Here is an 18,537-nt window from a genome sequence, read left to right as displayed (position 1 = left end):
AAAATGTTTATAGAAAAAAACAAATTTTCGTAGGCACGATAAATTTAATTTTTCATCGTTGGCAAAAGTTTGATACTAAAATAGTGGTGCAATTTATGGTTGCAAAAAATAGCCCTTTAGTCTCACTCAGAAGGCAGTAAAATAATTATTATCCTCAACCGATATTTTTTGTACTACCATTCTGAACAGGGCCAAACATAAAATCGTGCTCAGTAGGTACTCCGTTGGTACCTACCTCTCCGCATTATGACTAGAGCGCGGTGAAAAATTTTTACGTTGGCTAGCCTGATCGGCGTGAAGTTAGCAACGCAAGTTTGACGTTTACAATGGCTATGAGCAGGGTTTGTTTTTCGCCGCGTGTTCCTTTAATAATAATATTCGGTGCTACAGGCACCGGAAAAACTAAATTATCATTGGAATTGGCAGAGCGATACAAAACTGAGATAATTAGTGCAGATTCAATGCAGGTTAGTGCGATTTTCAAGTCTTTTGCCGATTCAGACGAATGTAAACATAACCTGTTTTGATGTGTCAATGATCAAAATAGCAACTATGGTAAAGATATGAAATGTAAACAAACCAGCTTATTCAATAGATGAGTTTATACAATTTTAACATTCGACAGAGTTAAGCAGATATTTATTTAATAAATAAATAATATTTTTTTCCCGATATTATCCTTTATTTATTATGTAAGTACCTTTTTATTTATGGGTGTATCGAAAGATTCCATTGTAGAATCATAATAATAGATAATATACGATTATATTTAGTGTATACAGTAATTTTATCTAATAAATTACGGTCCAGGTAAAGTATGTTTATAAATTAATAAATTTTATCTATTTTGAAGTAATTGCCTAGAGAAAAGCGGGTAAAAATATACAGAAAAATTGAACACGCTTAATAGACAAATTTTATTTACAAAACACTTTGTATAGTAAAAATATATGGATAATTTGCATAGCGCCGTTTTTGTGAAAAACCATCTCAAGGGCGCTGTACAAATATATAATATATTTCTGCAGTAGGTATCCTATTACTAATCATATACTAAACTATTATTAACTTATGACAACAGATTGCGTGACCGGTTCGACGATCAATAATGCAAAACTATATACACAATACATTTGATCAACGAACGTGATGCTGCTAAGAGATATATTACAATTTATTTATATTCTGTACAGGTAGATAATATAGATACTGGACCATACTTACCTGGAAGGTCACTTGAGATTCGCACTTTTCATTGTCTGTTAGAGAGATTTATCTACAGTTCGCACGCAGATGATATAATTGGACAACGTGTTGAATTAATGTATATTTAGGTTCTATAATTAGCTTGCTTAGGAGAGGATAAGCAACTCTTATGTAGGGCGGTACAAAAGTACAAGGATTTGATTAGAATATATCTTCCCAAATGTGATTCATCCCTTGGTATGAGACAAGTATATATATAGGCTTCGAATAATGTAAATCCAATAAGAAAAGTGTGATTAGGATATATTTTAGGCAATACAAGAATCCTACTCTCAGGCAGGTATATTTAGTTTAAGGGTATGAGGGCCTAAAAAGGTATATTTTTTTGTTTGGACCTGAATTATTTTGGGCTTGTTAAGCATCTTAGTTCCAGAGAGAGTTTATTCCAAGCCTTAGGCCCAGATACTCCGAAAGCCCGATCTCCAAACTTAGTATTTGGCTTGCGCTCAGGTTCCATCAGTCTGCCTATAGCTGATGATGTTGTTGATCTAAGAGTTGACTGTCTCAGACCAGTATTTTCCGGGACGCATAGTCCAGAGATGTAAGGTGGGGCGTTGATGGATTTAAACACCATCCGGCACAATTGCATTGGGTTCTTTCAGGGCACTTCACTCAGGGTGATCTGAAATTTTTATTTTTATTTTTTTAAAAGAAAGACAAACATTCCCGGGTTACGAATAACCTGACAATATTTGAAAATCTCCTACTATCACCACAGTAAGCGGAAAATGTTGCTTGTGTTGTGATGGAGGACTTAGCCAGCCGAGGATAGAACATACTACGCCTGGGTGGGACCCAAACGCGATGTCAACTCGGCCACCGACCGGTCGGTGCGAATGTGTGTGAATATTTAGAGACCCCGGTTATGAGTCGTGCCGCTGCATTAACCACGAATTGAAGTTTGGTCGGTTTGATATTTTGGAATGCTAGCGTAAATACCGTTCCAGTAATCGGAGAGTACGTAAGAGTTTATTAGTAGTTTTGTTGCCTCTGTAGGAAGGTTTCTTCGGATTGACTTGAGTTGTCTTAGGTGAAAAAAAATCTATTTACTTGACTTTTAAGCGAAAGGTCCGAACCTAGATTGACACCGAGAAGTTAAACTGTTGTTTTTGGAATGATATCGCCGCCGGAAATAGAAATAGGTGAATCGTTTATGAAATGTTGAAGTTTGTTTGTGGCCGCCCAGAGAAACCCAGTCTTAGATGGATTCAGCTTCAGCTTGTTTGAATACAGCCAACGAGTTATTGCTTCTAGACATTCAGCTATACGGGTTTTGAGACTAATGATTTCATTTGGAGTGCAGTAAAAATATACTTGCTGATCGTTAGCATAGCAGTGAGACAGAGACCAAATGACTGGATTATTTTGGCGACATCATTTGTAAAAAGGATGAAGAGAACTAGACCCAAAACGGATCCCTGGGGTACTCACGAAGGAAGTGTTGCGGACAGTTTATTTCCAACCTTCACGGCTTGTAAGCGATTGGATAGAGATGCCAGCCAATTTTTGATGTCGGATTTCAAACATATCAGTTAAAAACAATGAAAAGAACTAGTTCAGTAATCTTAGATAAAATTACAAAATTAAAATTATCTTTTAACTAGGTCTTGTTTTGAAACTTTAAATGTACACTCGTTATATCAAAAAATTAGCGTCCTTGCGAGAGCTCTGAATGGGTACCATCAGTACCTAAAACAGGGCGGGGAAGTGGTGGGCCTCCTCCAGTTCAGTAATCGAAAATGGAAAATAATGCAGCTGTTTCGTTAAAAAAACTGAAAATTTGACGTCTTTTCTTCACGCCATGTTTTGACAATAATGTTAAATTAGTTTTTGTAGGCTAGTTTTCATTTTTTTTAAATAATTAAACCCAGACTAAGAACTTATGTAGATTCTTAGCTTCATATTTTCAGTTAAATAAGAGTAGGAAAAAACTAAACTTAAAACTTTCACGTCAATCAATAGCAATGGCCGCCAAGCGAATAATCGATTTTAAATGCATTATTTTACATTTCCGAAAACTGAAATACTTATTTAATTATAAAATACATGTTTTTTCAATATAAATTTAGACCATATTGAACAAACTATTAAAAATGTACGGAAACTTACTACATTTTCCTTAAATTGAGAAATATCCTTCAAAACCAATCCTACGTTTACGGTTTACTATGCGCTAGCCCAATCAATTCTCCAATATGGAATAATAGGCTGGGGAAGTAGTAGGAAAATGCATTACATCAAATCCACAAAGATAAACTAATAATAGAGTCATTGAGCACCAAACCGAGAACCATGGGACAAATAAAAATCCCTGAACTCAATATAACAACGGCACAACACCATTTCACATACTCAGCCATTAAATGTTTTAACAAACTCCCTAAAGAAATACAACCAGAAAAAAAAAATGAAAATGTTAAGAATAAACCTAAAATGCACTTAACCTCGGACTAATTTGGTTGTTTGGTATATTATTATATAAAAAAAAAATCAGTGTTAAAAATATTTGTATACATATACACGGGATTTAAAAAAAATATATATATTTTATTTATTTTTGCGATACTTAGCGTATAGACATCTGTTATTCTGTACACATGTGTTCATAATTTGAAAGTTTATATGTATGGTAGTATTCCCAAAATGAAACCCTCCCTAAACACGAGTTATTCTCACTTAGGGAGGTGTTAATTAAATTAAAAACTTAGAACTTGTTATCTTTTTTGCATTGCTTATATGTCTTGCATTTTTGTTTCATATTATTTTATTTTATAAAACCTAATCGTTGATCATTACTTATGGTAACTTCTAATAATGTTAGAATCTCTTTTTTTGTTTGAAAATTTAAGAATTATAGTTCATAACATTATAATTTAAATGTCGAAAAAACAGGCAACTGCCTGTTTCATGGTGACCAATACATTATACTTATTTGGAATAAAAGGTAAACAATACAAATTAATAATTTGGGCTTTACTAATGAACGTGTTTCAAACCTTACCTAACTGATAACCAACCCTTAATGTAGACTAAATGAATTTTTCTCAGCTGCACTTACTTCTCATAGAAATACTTATTATCTAACTGATGCCAAGTTTGAAATTGCGGAGGTATTAACTGTGTCCCACATTCCTGTACAAAATGCATAATAATTAGCATTTGCAATCTACCTACGTAGGTACCTACACGTCATACCTACCTACCTACTTTTTCAATCATCTAATTCAATTTGCGCCCTATCCCACCTCTTTCAATTCTTGCATACAATTATCCATGTATAGATTGAATAACCACGGTGACATTGCGCAGCTTTGTTTCAACACCTTTTGTGATATCAAATCACCCCGTGAAACCACCGATAACCCTAAAACATGCAACGCTTTCTTCATACAGAGACGCAATTTCCTGAGGGAGATTCGTATTCACTCCATACTTGGACAACACCTTCTATAGCTTTTTCCTGTGGACGCGGTCGTATGCTTTTTGTAGATCTATTAGAAACTTCTTATGCAATGAAAAGATCTGGTCCATGCAACCCCTTCCACTCATAAAAGCACCTTCCACATACAGCTTGTCAACTGAGCTTAGCAGGCCAATAGCCCTATGATTCCCACATTCTATACCTGACCCTTTGCCTTTCTATAACGGCATGATCACTGCCCTTCTCCAATCTAAAGGCGTGTAAACCTCCTTTAAACATTGGTTAAAAATATTTCGCAACCATGTGAGAATTATACGGCTATATTAAATTTTAATTATATTTTTTTAAATATTCAGCAGCAATATTGTCGAACCCGACAGGCTTACCATTCTTCATACATTTAATCGATCTTTTTATCTCATCCATGCTGATTTCGGTAACATTCACCCCATCATCATTCATATCCACTGTCGCTATTCGCCGCTGGAATCACTGTCACTCTGGTTACTTTCGAAGACTTCCTCGAAATACATCATTCATCTCTCTTTTATTTCTTCCCCATTCGTCAGCGCAACGAACGAGACCGATAAAAGGATGCCAAGATTTTTAGGACGTGTAGGGTGAATGCAACTAAGAAAATGAAAGAGAATATAAATTATAACATAGAAATCGATAGAAAATTATGTTAATGTTAGAGTCGCAGAGCTGCATTTCATATTTTTTGCGATTGAATCTTTTATCATTTTTACTTGAATTTGCCGTTAGTATGGAAGGCCGTTAACAAGAATATCTTAAGGATGTCTGATATGGAAGTAGTGTCTGTAAAATACAAATCTGCCCACCTACACCTGCGGAGATTTAGGCGGCTCAGGAAGGAATCGACATAAGCCGAGTGCTGTAAAAAAGCGTGATACCGAGAGCGCCCCATTCTGTACGAGTATGTTTGGCGCCCGTACTCGGATCGGTGTGACACAGGAACCGTTCTTACTGCCTCCGGTTTATATCGTTTCCCTCCCGAACAGTGAAAGAGCGAAGTTGCTTATTTAATTACTTGGAGACTTTCCCGTCAATATCACGGCAAGGCCTTCGAACTTTCCGATAAGTAGGTAAAATAAAAGATACGCGTCTTAAAGTTCATCGTAACTTTTCCCACGGGTTCGGTAGGGATATTTTCTTCACACAATAAAAAAGGAGCTATCGCTGATTTTCGCAAAAACAACTAAAAATCAATTTGTCCTACGAGTCATCGTTGATTCGAAACCGCAGCAGAGTTTATGGCGTGGGTTATTTCGACGCCATGTTTTGAATTGGACTGCAAAACTATTTACGGCTTGCACTAAACGTGACTCTTAGTTTTTGAGAGGGAACCAATCGCAATAAATTCGGCGCCACAAAAAGTGTCCCCGGCTTGGCAATATAGATTAGATTGGTTTATAAAAAAATATACAATTTAGCGCTTCTTAACTTCTTGCACACCATACAAATAGGTTCATTATAATGTGTCGTGCAACATTAATGGTCGTGCACTGACCTATGCCGGAACTTACAAAAACACTATTATAATTCCGCTGATTTTTTGAATTCATGGTCGAAATGCAACGCAACTTGTCCTTTTTTACCGAACTCCATTAAGTAATTATTTGGGATATTTTTATATACGAGTACGATGGGATTTTTTGTCTTCGATTGTAATTTGTGAATTTACCATTAAAAGAAGACAGCCTAGTAAATTCGATGCCGGTAAGCGGACCTTTGATCGCTTAGTTAAGTTGACTAGATTCACTATTACTTTTATTTAGCCGAGCATCTACTAGGTTTTAGTCAAAATGTTGACCTTTTTGCCATCAAAAATTATATTTGAGTTCTAAAAAGTGGATAGAATTTTGTGCCCCCAAACAAAAATACTTTTGACTGATTTTTTGCACACAAACTTAGGGTAAGTAATACGGTGATAAATTGTTTCAACGCTCTCCTCTATTATCCAGTGACCTTTTAATGTTTGTATTTAGGTTCTTCGTTTCATTGTTTCTCTTTTTTCAGCAAGTACGCATCATGACACCACCGTAAACGCATCATGTCCCATGTCCTGTCCGGAACCGCCGCAATGTAAATGGATAAAGGCATTTTTAAATCATTGAGTGTATGATTTTTCTTGTAGTTCTGAAACTACAACTACTTATTCCTGTTACGTGTTATGGAATAAGGGTTCAAATACCCATATTTTAAATGTATTATCAATGTCAACCAGAAGGTTATGAAAACGATATTGCTCCTTACATAAATGAAGGAGTAGCGAAGAAAAAACGTCAAATGTGGAGATGTAAACGCAGCAACTACGATGCTGCAACATCGGAACTGGCTGCATGCCGTTCAATAACAGCAAATAAGGAGAAAATTTAAGACCTCTACCAAAAAGTCTAAATAATAAAAAAACACTTTTGACCAGCCTTGTGCAATTTACAACTAAAGAGACGGAAAAATATATTGTCAGCTTCTAAATTCTGAAGGTTCTCCTTTGCTGAAAAGGGTGTAATGTATACATTAGTGGGATGCAATAAAGCAGTTCCATTCTTATCACTGTATTTATTAGATGTAAGATATGACTGTTTTACCATACCGTCGTTTTATTACCCTATAGTTCCCTTCTGTTTAGTTTTATTTTGATGTGTATATTACCTGTGTCAAAGACGAATGTTGATGAAGTTATGGGCTGTATTAGAATCCTGTTTCCAATGATTTATTATTCCGATATTTAACTATCAAAGGATCTGCTCCATTAGTGACCACGCACATTCGATCCGCGAATACAAAGAAGCTTAAACGGATAAGTTTTTTTTGCCTTCCCTTGACCCGTATTTTTCTATTTGCCACCTGTTTCTTCGTGCTAATAGTTTATAGACCCCTTCCGCCATGGAGCTAAGGTGCACAGTTTTTTTTGTACATCTTTTTTATGCTTTGCCGCCGAAACTGCTTAAGTGCATAATAGCTAAATTGTTATCGCATAGTTTTATGTGTTATTTTTGATTCGTACAGCAATCTTTCTACCGTAGAAAATACTCTCAGTATCGTCATCGTGAGATGAGATACCATCATTCTGATCAAAACGTTGTTAGAACGGAAAAAATAAAACGTTTTCACACTGCGGAACACCAATACTTAGGTGATATTGACATTTGTAATGTGAACTTGGTGAATTTTGTGGACCCGTATTAACTACTTATTCCAGCCCTAAAATTGATTGACACCTCTCAAGAGCGCCCCTGTCTGCATAGTGTAAAGCCAGGGGAACTTTGTCGCCACCCGGTTGGACAGCGTTGTGAGGAGGGTTGAGGTAGAGGCTGTAGGAAGGGATTTATTAATGCGGGTCTTGAAGAAGCCCGGATTACAGCAAGGGAGAAAAAACAAAAGCCGGTAGCTCGTTCCACATACGAGCCACACAAAAGTTGAGTCGAAGAAACTGCCCGTTGTCATGAAACCAACATCAAATGTGTATCAAAACGGATGTTCCGCTCGTGTCCGTCGAGTTTCAGGCACGTGCACCAATGCACCGGGGATCAATGCTGCTAACTCTTTAGAGCAGCCTCCATTGAAATACATGTAGAACAGACTCAGCATAGCCACATTGCGTCTAGTTTAGAGATTGCAATCGGGTTGCGGGTCTTCAGCCCAGAGGTGGCTCCCAAATTCAATTATTGGGCGTAGTGGAGATTTGTATACGGTTAGCATCTGACACCATTGAAGAATCTGCTAGCCATATACAAGACTTTCTATCAAGAGTTACCTAATATACATAAAGTCCCCTGGACGATGAATAAATAAATATAATGTACACTGGATGGCCAAGTATATCCCAACCTACCTCTTCTCATTCTCTTACTTTGGCCTCACTTTCCCCAAATGTGAAGAAATTCCATAGTTCCATACTTCGGGCAGTTGAAACTCTTGAGCGGTTTTACACAAGAAAACAGTTAATGTTCTAATTTGTTCTTTCTATTTTCTGGCAATCTTCTTCCTGCAGATTGCAGACCGGACGTGCACTATCATTCGTTTGGAAGGCATGAGTCGCTTCGTCATAAAAAAATCATAAAACCTACATAACATTTAACTAGCGGGACCGACCTACATAATAAAAAATATTATCTAAAAATCTAGCGAAACGGAGTAGAAATAAGCTTTATTAATAGCTCTATAAAAATAAAGCACAATATTATAATAGTTATTTTCCGATGTTTTATATTATGCATAACCGTTAACTTTAATGTGAATTGTGAATAGGCATCATATATTATTTTCACTGTTTCCCTCTCTAATACGTTCTCATGACTATCAAAAGGAATTAAATAAAATGGAGTTTGGTGAACCGATATAATACATAAAGATTGAGTCGGATAAAGTTTTACCTCAACCTTGTAAGTTGGCAGGTTCGGTGTTACAGAATAACCTTGAATCATTTTCCTAACCATTTTACATCGGGACGTTTCGGCAATTTGCATCACTTTAATATTATAATAAATATACAGAGAGTAACATCACGTACCCGATGGATTTTAACGATTTCAGCGATTCCTGAGTATATTTGGAGTAAAAAATGTATTAACTTATGTCATTTTGCTGTCCGATGATATATTTTTTCAATTAAAACAAAATATATATTTTTCTATCACACTGTTACACATCGTGACAGGATCATGTGATACGCGCTCTCGTCTGTTACCATGCTGCCGTAAGGAGACGGAGTGCGTATCACGTGACCCGCTAGGCTATAGCCTATATTACAGGTATATTATATTAGTTTTTTTGGAAAAATAATTTTTTCGCATGATGGAAAAATATTTTGTTTTGTTTTTAATTTATCTTCTGACAGCAAAATGACATTTACATTTTTTACTCCAAAATTGCTGGTTAAAGCCTTCGGATAGGTACGTGCTGTTACACCGGGTATTTCTACTATACTTATTTATTTATTTTTATTTTATTATGAAAACAAACAGTAAATGAGTTACTGTGATTGAAAACAATATGCAGGAATAAGATATTTCATGTTGGGTACCTATGATATGTTTCCTTTGAATGTCCAGTGTAATTACCAATTAATTAATTGTGTTTGTAATGTACGTGTGAGTGTATGTGTTTGTGTTTATGTATGCATTGAACAGTTTATATTATTGATATGATGCCACGTTTGAATTTGGGCAGGGCATTCCTTTAATAGATTTCAAGTATCGATCATTTAAAATGATAGATTTTCCTTATTCTGTGGTGTTTAAGATGCACTGATGATAATTTGTAATATTGTCATATTTAAATGTTGAAAATTATTCCCATTTTTTACAACGTTGTTTCGTCAATTTGCATCACTTCGATATAATATAATATATTATATTTATACCATGTTCTTAAGCGTCGACCAATTTTAATTATTTTTCCGTATTCACTTATTTTCAATAATAATTAAATTTTATGTTATGTAATCAATTTTTTCACTAAGAAGCATTTTTTGTTGATGTCGATTATTTATTTATTCTTTATTGGAGCATTGAGCATCACGATGATTCGTATAATTTGATTTTAATTTTTAAGTAAATGTGAACTTTTTCATTTTGTATCAAAATTTAGATGATAATTCATTAATTACGTAGGAAAGGTTCAGTAGGAACCGAAACTAGTTGGTTATAAATTCAAATAAAATGGTGTTAAACATGGTGCACTTTTGACCACAGAGTGTTACCAATGAATAACAAAATACATTAATAAAGCTTGTATTATATGTTATGTCGTGCTAATTTGATTATTATAAAATTTGTGGTGGGCAGTTATTTTCATTTACGCAGGCAGTATTTTCGCATATCCCAAGATTAAAGAAAACAGGCATATAAGTACAGGATTCTATTCATTCGATAGGATTCTATCAGGACACTAGACTGACATTATAATTAATTATGCGATCTTCGAAATAAGAATGACCTAGTATTTTAGTAATATTACTAAAAACTTACCTTTTTAAGTTGTCATACCCTTAAATAAAATACACCTTTCCTGAGAGAAAGTGCAATTATATCTAATTTTCAAATTATGTCCTAAATCCTGTATCTAAATTTCGCTAGTAAACAATTAGTTAATGTTAATTAAGTGTTAATCTCAAGTTATCTACCATGGGGTCCACTCTGTATCTTTAGAAACTTTCCTGCCGCCGGTTTAGCAACGTCACAAACCTGTATTAACCCTTTTTAGTTTAGACCTGAATTCTGTTGGACTTGTTATGGATCTTAGTCCCGGAGGGAGTTTATTCCAAGCCTTCGGCCCAGATACTCCGAAAGCGCGATCACCAAACTTAGTATTTGGCTTGCGCTTAGGCTCCATCAGTCTGCCTACAGCTGATGATGTTGCTGATCTTGCTTGCCATGCTTCGCTATTGCTAATGTCTTTCTCGGGTGTCTCCGAATTCTTAAACCAATCACTACTGCATATCATAATGTTACTGTTAAAAAATTACACTACTTTTTTATCCATTACATCGACTTAACATTAATTCGACTCCGTATCTCATTCCGTTGCAGAGATATTAAGTAATCCTCGGTCGTCCCCGACTTTTTATACCATTTAAACCACTCTCTAAACACTCCTGCCACTAATAAGAACAAAATTTGAAATTTTCAGCGATATCGGTCGACTACTTTTAGAGTTTTGCGAGCGAGATCAAACATACGCAGACTGTTTTTATTTTATTTATGAAGATATTTCACCGAATGTCAAACCAGAAAGTGATTGCATTCTACGAAATGCAATCGTATTTAAATTTAGCATAAATTTTAACTCTGCACACCACCAGCAGCTAATTTTATTATTTAGTATTTTATGTTTATTTTATATTTTCTGTTAGTCGTGTTTAAAAAACCGATCGAAATAGTTTGAATCAAATAAGTGGCAAATGTTTAACTTAATCTAAATAAATGGTGTGCATTTCACTTTCTCCGATTTGCGCCCTTTTTATTTTAAATGGTAGGTACAATCCTGTGCACGTTTAAATTATTCCTTCCCGTCCGCCCTTTGCAAATTTGAATGTCGAAAAGTCAATTCGTATGTTAAAACTTTGAACACGAACTTATTTCTTCAATTATGTTATATTACAGTTAGGCGAGGAGTTTGTAGCTGGTCGGTCGCAGCACCGCTCTGTAGTTAGATAGATATCGATCATTATGAAGGGGTACCCGGGACTCGGTTAACCATTGCCAACCCTACACGACCATCAAATACGCGCTGCGGGCTATTACCAGTTCACTTTTAGTATCAAAACCTTATTTTTGGCGTTTTTTCGCAATCCATTACGCTCAGACACCACTATTATAAGTCTACACGCACTGCTGGGGGTCAGCGACCCCGGCCCCTGCTTTTCGGTGCAGTTTAGGGTTAAGTGAGGCTTCGGCTACCTCGAAGGCAAAATGTATCAGTTCCAGTTTTTCCAAAAAATACGTTTAAACGCAATTAAGGCGATGCACTACGTCGTGTAATATTTTAAATTGAGCCGCTATCAATAACAATCCTTACATAGATGGCGATAATGTTTAAATTCCCGCTTAACACCATCCGCCTGTTTTAATTTATGCAAGAAAAAAACATGGCCAAAAAGTGTCTTTTATTTTATTTTGTGGATGTTCAGGCATAAATATTTAATTTTTTTCCAATCATTTTATAAATAACTTAATTTATCACATTATACAATAAAATCATAACCGAAAATGGGTTCGTAAGTAGGAGATTTTGAACTTTAAAGCAGTTTTCATAGGCCTATACACTATTTTTTTCTGGTCTTATAAAAAGATTTATGTAAAAAATACTCGATTATTTCAAAGGTCAAGATGTATTCTACTCGCAGTATTTAATTAAAGCATCTGAAACATTTCTAGGCGACCAAATTTTCAAACCAAAAACACATGATTTTGCATTACTACGTATGGCATCGCCTTAAAGTACTCTTTTTCTTTTCAACTGGTAAAGTTTTTTAAACACTATTGAAGTAATGGGGACCTAAATGATAATGTTGGTGTGAATCAGAAAATAAAATTAATTACCCCTCGGAATGCCAGGGGTAAAATGCCAATCGCTCACCGTACGCCGGCTGACACTATTTTCGTAATAACTTGTTCTGCAAAATGATGTTTTTTGAAGTTGTACCGTCTTACCAGATATATTTTTTATAAATTATTTATAATACTTTTTATACATCTACTCTATGTAGTTTCCTCAGGACAGCTACTTATACAAAGACACTTTGTTTCTCCAAGAATCAAATAGAAGCCGGTGTCGTTGAATAATATTTTATATAATGGGGAAGGCTTTATTTGCTGATTCTGTAGCCGAAATTTTATGAAGATTTTTTCTTTTCCTTTCAATTTTTTCCGGCAGAAAGATGTATTCAGTGAAATGTTTTTTTTTCTCTAATGTTAAAACAAATATATTAATACAATAGACATTCGAGAATATTCTCGAGTTTTATTATATCCAGCGAATTAATTAAAACTAACTAACTAACCATCACTCCGTTTCTTTGTAAGGATAGGCAGAGAGGACGGATCGATAAACAACTCGGTCTTGGTACACGCTCCTTGCCTCATTCACTTTCATAAATCGTCTCATATATACTCTTCTATTATTCTGACTCTTGACATGGCCCGACTCGAGTATCTGATTCACTTGATCGTGCCATGTCTTCCTCGGGTGTCCCTGACTTCTTTTACCACTCACATCTGCGTCATATTCTCCTCACACTCCTTTAAACGTTAATTCGCTCTACATGCCCAAACCATCTAATCGTCCTAATCTTAGTCATTACGCTTACATCAGCCTTGCATTATTTCCGAATCTCCACATTTCTCAAACGATCACACAAGGTTTTATGAAACATACGCCTCAGAGATCTCATTTCTACAGCGTTCAGTTTGTCCTGTAAAAAAATATCATTTAAAGACTTCTAAAAATAGGAATGATTACGTTTGACGTGGAATTTCGCGTCGCTTTTTTCACTATCTAGATTTATAAAGGGTTTTCCAATAAGAGGTGTTATTTTGATATTCAATCGTAAAAGATCAATGGTTTCGTTGCTTGTGTGGCACGTAGTCTTGTTGAAAGTAAACGTTGTCTAGATCAATACCATCGAATTCCGGCCATAAAAAATCATTAATCATCTCTCGATAGCGCAATCCATTCACCGTAACTGTTGCTCCAGCCTCATTTTCGAAAAAGTAAGGTCCAATGACTCCGCCGGACCATAAACCGCACCAAACAGTTACACGTTGAGGATAGAGAGGCTTTTCAACAATAATCCGAGCCACCGAGACGGAAATGGGCCTCATCACTCAAGATGATTTGCATTTGATTCACTCAAGTGAATTTTAATAATTTCAATGCGTTGTTGAAGCGTGTATCGTTCCATTTTTATTAATGGCGTAGTTTCTACTTGTCAAATGTCAAAAATGACAGATTTAAAAGTATCATCTACCGAAATAGCGAGCTATTCAAAATAACACCTCTTATTGGAAAACCCTGTATTAAGACGCATTTTTTCCTTGCCAAGAATGACATATATTTTAGTATGCCAGGAGCATTTTTAAGTATCAAAATACTATAAAATCGATGCAAGTGCTGTGAGCCACTGGGTAATCCATGGTGAAAGTCTTAGCACACGAATGGTAGGGATCACATGAGGACAGTACAATACTGTATTGTTCTAGCTTCGGACCCATTGTCCTAATGCGACAAGTAGTTTGGAGGATAGGACAATGAACCAAAACATTGTCTTAGGGATAGATGGGCAAGCTATCTCCGCAGGATAGTATCTTACCCCACCACCACGCCCGGCCGCGATATCCGCGTGTAAATGCGTTTTGACAAAACAGTAGGACAATAGCCAGTCGTTCCGCGCGTACATATCTCGGTTCTCGGATTTCGGCTTAAACATGTCGCGTAAATGGAACACTACAATACATCTTGGTATAAAAGACCTTCTTCTTCTTTATGTGCCGTATCAGGTCTCCCCGATGTTGGCGATCACTCTAGAAAATGTCTCTTTGTCTTGCGCTGCCCGGAATAGCTCCTCCACACTTCTAATGTCGGTCCACTCTCGTATATTTCGCAGCCAAGACATTTGTCTCCTACCAGGCCCTCTGCGACCCTCTATCTTGCCTTTCAATATTAACTGGAGCAAGTGATACTTCTGCCCTCGAAGTACATGACCCAGATATGAAATTTTCCTGATTTTTATTAATCTAAGCAGTTCTCTCTCTGCTCTAGCCCGCCTGAGAATTTCTGTGTTGGTGATCATGTCGGTCCATGGGACTTTGAGTATTCTCCGGTGAAGCCACATTTCAAAAGCCTCTAACCTGTTCATGGTATTTACTTTCAAGGTCCATGTTTCACATCCATAAAACAAGACCGACCACACATAACATTTTAGCATTCTTTGCCTTAGTTTTAAGCTGATATTATCATTGCAGAAGAGGGATTTCATTTTAATGAACGCAGTTCTTGCTGCTTCAATTCTGCACCTAACCTCTACATCTGGGTCAAGAGTCTCCGTGAGAATACTGCCGAGGTATTTAAATCTTTCGACTTTTTCAACATTGCAACCATTTAACTGTATCACTGATTCAGAGTGATCTAGTCGTCCAAATGTCATCCATTTTGTTTTATTGACGTTGATTGTTAGGCCCAGTTGCTCACCAGCATTATTAACAAGATTTAATAGGTCTTGGAGGTCATCGATACAGTCAGCTAGTAATACAGTATCATCTGCGTATCTTATGTTATTAATGACAACTCCGTTGATCTTAAGACCCTTCTCAGTATTAAAGACCTCAGTATAAAAGACCTAATGGTACGTATACATTTGTGAACCGAAACGCGAACCAAGCCACGCATTGCGGGAAAGGAACGATGCAACTGCAAGTGGCGTTTCGTGCCATTTGCGGTTGCTTCGTTCCTTTCCCATAAGTTGAGGTTCAGTTCGGCTCGCGTATGTATACGTAGAATTATATATTTAGTAACGCGCGTCATCGTGTATCCATTTTCGCAGCGTTCCGCGTTTGAACTATCGTAGAATTGTTGTATTGTCCCATTGTCTTGATTTGCGCGTTCGAGGCTTTTCACGGAGAAGAGACAGGAAAATATTGTACCGTCGTCGTATGATTAATGTAAGGGTTAATTTGTTTAATTTGAAACTCATTATGTTTGCGCTACTTAAATTTCAAATTTTGATAAATAGTTAGGTTAGGTTTTTTTTTACGTAGAATATAATTCCAGTAGATGTGATTCTCTCCATGTGTAATTCCGTTCGTGTTTAATTCTGACTATTCTTCTGTTGGTATATGAAATTCACGCCTGTGTTATTTTATAATGTAACCGTCAATAATATAATATACCTACTTATGATTCACACTTGAACCAAATTGAACTGGCTTAAGATGGATTAAAAAAATCTTAATTTAATAATTATTATTGGATTACAGTTTTATTACTTACTTTATTGAACTATGTTTTATGCTCAGGTATTTGGTTAATCCCAATAATATTTTAGTGTATTGAATTAAATCTGCCGGCATTTTCTAAAGATTTTATACTAGCCTAATTATTCAAATATTCGAAAGATTTTACATAGATTTTTAATAATAATTACTTTTTGAAATCCTAATAGCTTTTCGTTATATTTCCATATCGATTGAATTAAAGATTTTTCCAGGGTTCAATAGACTGTATCAACGTCACAGCAGAAAAAAATCTCCACATGCCGGTTTATTAATAAACTAGCGTAGGTCCGTGAAAAATCACAGCATAATATAATTTATTGTGGTCTTTGTAAAATTGTATTTATAAAAAAATATTTGCTTCAGGATCATTGCCTTTCAAAAGATTAGAAATTTACCTTTCGAAATGAACACCGTTAGTAAACTTGAATAATTACGACATCTGTCAAAAATTTAAACAAAAGAAATAAACATTTCAAATACAGAATTATTAATTAATTCATTTTTGGTAAGTACCCACTTTATCGCTTGTCTGAATAGTTCCCACGATCAAATCTAATTCAGAAAATCAAAGCAAATCCCAGTTTTAATTTTCATTGAACCCGAGTTACACATAGACATAGATACACGCCACCGATTTTTTTAATAATATGCCATGACGTCCCTCACTTAGTTTGGTGTAACGAGTTAAAGACAACCAATTCTGGAATAAACTGTTTCTTTAGAGAAGAGAATCACTTTTTGAGTTTTCCTTAAAAATTATTTTACTAATGTTCCACAACCATCTAAGCGTCCCCTACTTAATCTCGTTCAATACATTACGCTTTCATCGGTCTTGTGATCTTTTCGGATCTTAACCTTCCTAATACTTATAGTTAGAGATGGCAAAATTTTCAGATTTTTTAGCATTAATAATTGGAAATTTAGCGTTTTATAGCATTTTGAGGCATAATTTAGCGTTTTGTAGCAAAATAGAAAAAAATGTATTTTTTTAATGTTTTTAGCGCATATTTTAAGTATTTTTGGTAAAATATATGTTTAACCTTCATTTGCAAGTATTTCCATGTGAAAGATTATAAATAATTAATAAGGAAGGAAACTCTAAGTACGGGTCGAACACAAACACAACAAATGCAGATTGCGATTAACATCAATAGGCGTAATTTATTTCGCACAAATTGTGTAATGTCAAAAAGCAATTTTAGCCTACAGTACAAAAATATTAAATATTTACACATAAAATAGTAACAAAATTATAAAAAATCGTAGGAAAGGCTTCCAAAAATGAAATAAAGTAGGCATAATACTTTTCCCTGCACATTCACATGAAACTACTTTCCCTAAGCATTTTTCTCAATTCTTCTTTAGTTGTACTGGACTAAATATTACTGTATCAGCTTCGCAAATTTGTATGGTTCTTTGACTTCTGAAATACGCTATATTCTCGGAAAGCGTTTAAATTCAGCGTACAGTATAAATTAAAAATATTAAATATTTACACATAAAATAGTAACAAAATTGTAAAAAGAGGTAGGACAGGCTTCCAAAAATGAAATAAAGTAGGCATATTTGAAATACAGGTAAATACAAAAAACAATGGAAAAGGTCAGTCAATACCCGGTATTTTCGGGAAATTGGCGCCTATTTCGCTAAATAGAATAATTTAGCTGAAATACGGCCAAAATCACGTTTTTCGCGTTAATTCGCGAAATAGAAATCACTGGAAACACTTTCAAATGCCTTGAAACGCAAAGAAAACTTATTAATGCCCTATTTTCGAACCATAAATATTTTTTCGCGTTTTTAGTTAAAACGAAATTTTGCCATCTCTACTTATAGTACATGATTTTACCGACGCACAGTGGGCTGAAAATCGCCTTTCATAGACATAGAGACTTGAATTTTCAAGGGTATTTTTTTTGGCTAGAAATGGATTCTGCTGATCATTACTATGCTTTAAAATTTTGTATGAACAATTGCGTGTACAAATGAAGGAATCATCATTTTTTTAAGAAAAATTTGTATGGCACTGACTTAAAAATGAGGCTATCTCTGGAATCCTAAGGTTGGCCATTATATCCTTACACACAGATATACTACTATTTATTTGTATTTTTTTGACATACTTCGTATTGTGGCGCAACTTGCGATTTTTTTTTTTTAAATCCTCAAAGTTGAAAAAAAACCTTTTTTATGTTGATGATTCATTTTAATGCTTAAATGCTTTACATATGAGTATGCTTTGTCTAGTTTACAATATTTTATTTAAACTGCAAGCCTAAAAGCATTAGCATTAAAATGAATCATCAACATTAAAAAGTGTTTTTTTCAACT

At 35.2% G+C, this 18,537-nt stretch overlaps 1 protein-coding gene across 1 annotated transcript in view; it reads left to right on the top strand.

Moving 5' to 3' along the window:
• Positions 1–326: 326 nt before the first annotated feature.
• Positions 327–18,537, top strand: part of LOC149422300 (tRNA dimethylallyltransferase) — a 528,940-nt gene continuing 510,729 nt past the window's right edge. Inside the window, exon 1 of the mRNA XM_089633711.1 lies at positions 327–467. Coding sequence (XP_089489837.1) covers positions 327–467 — 141 coding nt within the window. The remainder of the gene's footprint in view (positions 468–18,537) is intronic.

This window comes from Hesperophylax consimilis, chromosome 7 (assembly GCF_061612785.1).
Source record: "Hesperophylax consimilis isolate HC1 chromosome 7, BYU_Hcon_1.0, whole genome shotgun sequence".
Taxonomy (NCBI): domain Eukaryota; kingdom Metazoa; phylum Arthropoda; class Insecta; order Trichoptera; family Limnephilidae; genus Hesperophylax; species Hesperophylax consimilis.
This window is presented reverse-complemented; position numbering and strand designations above follow the sequence as displayed.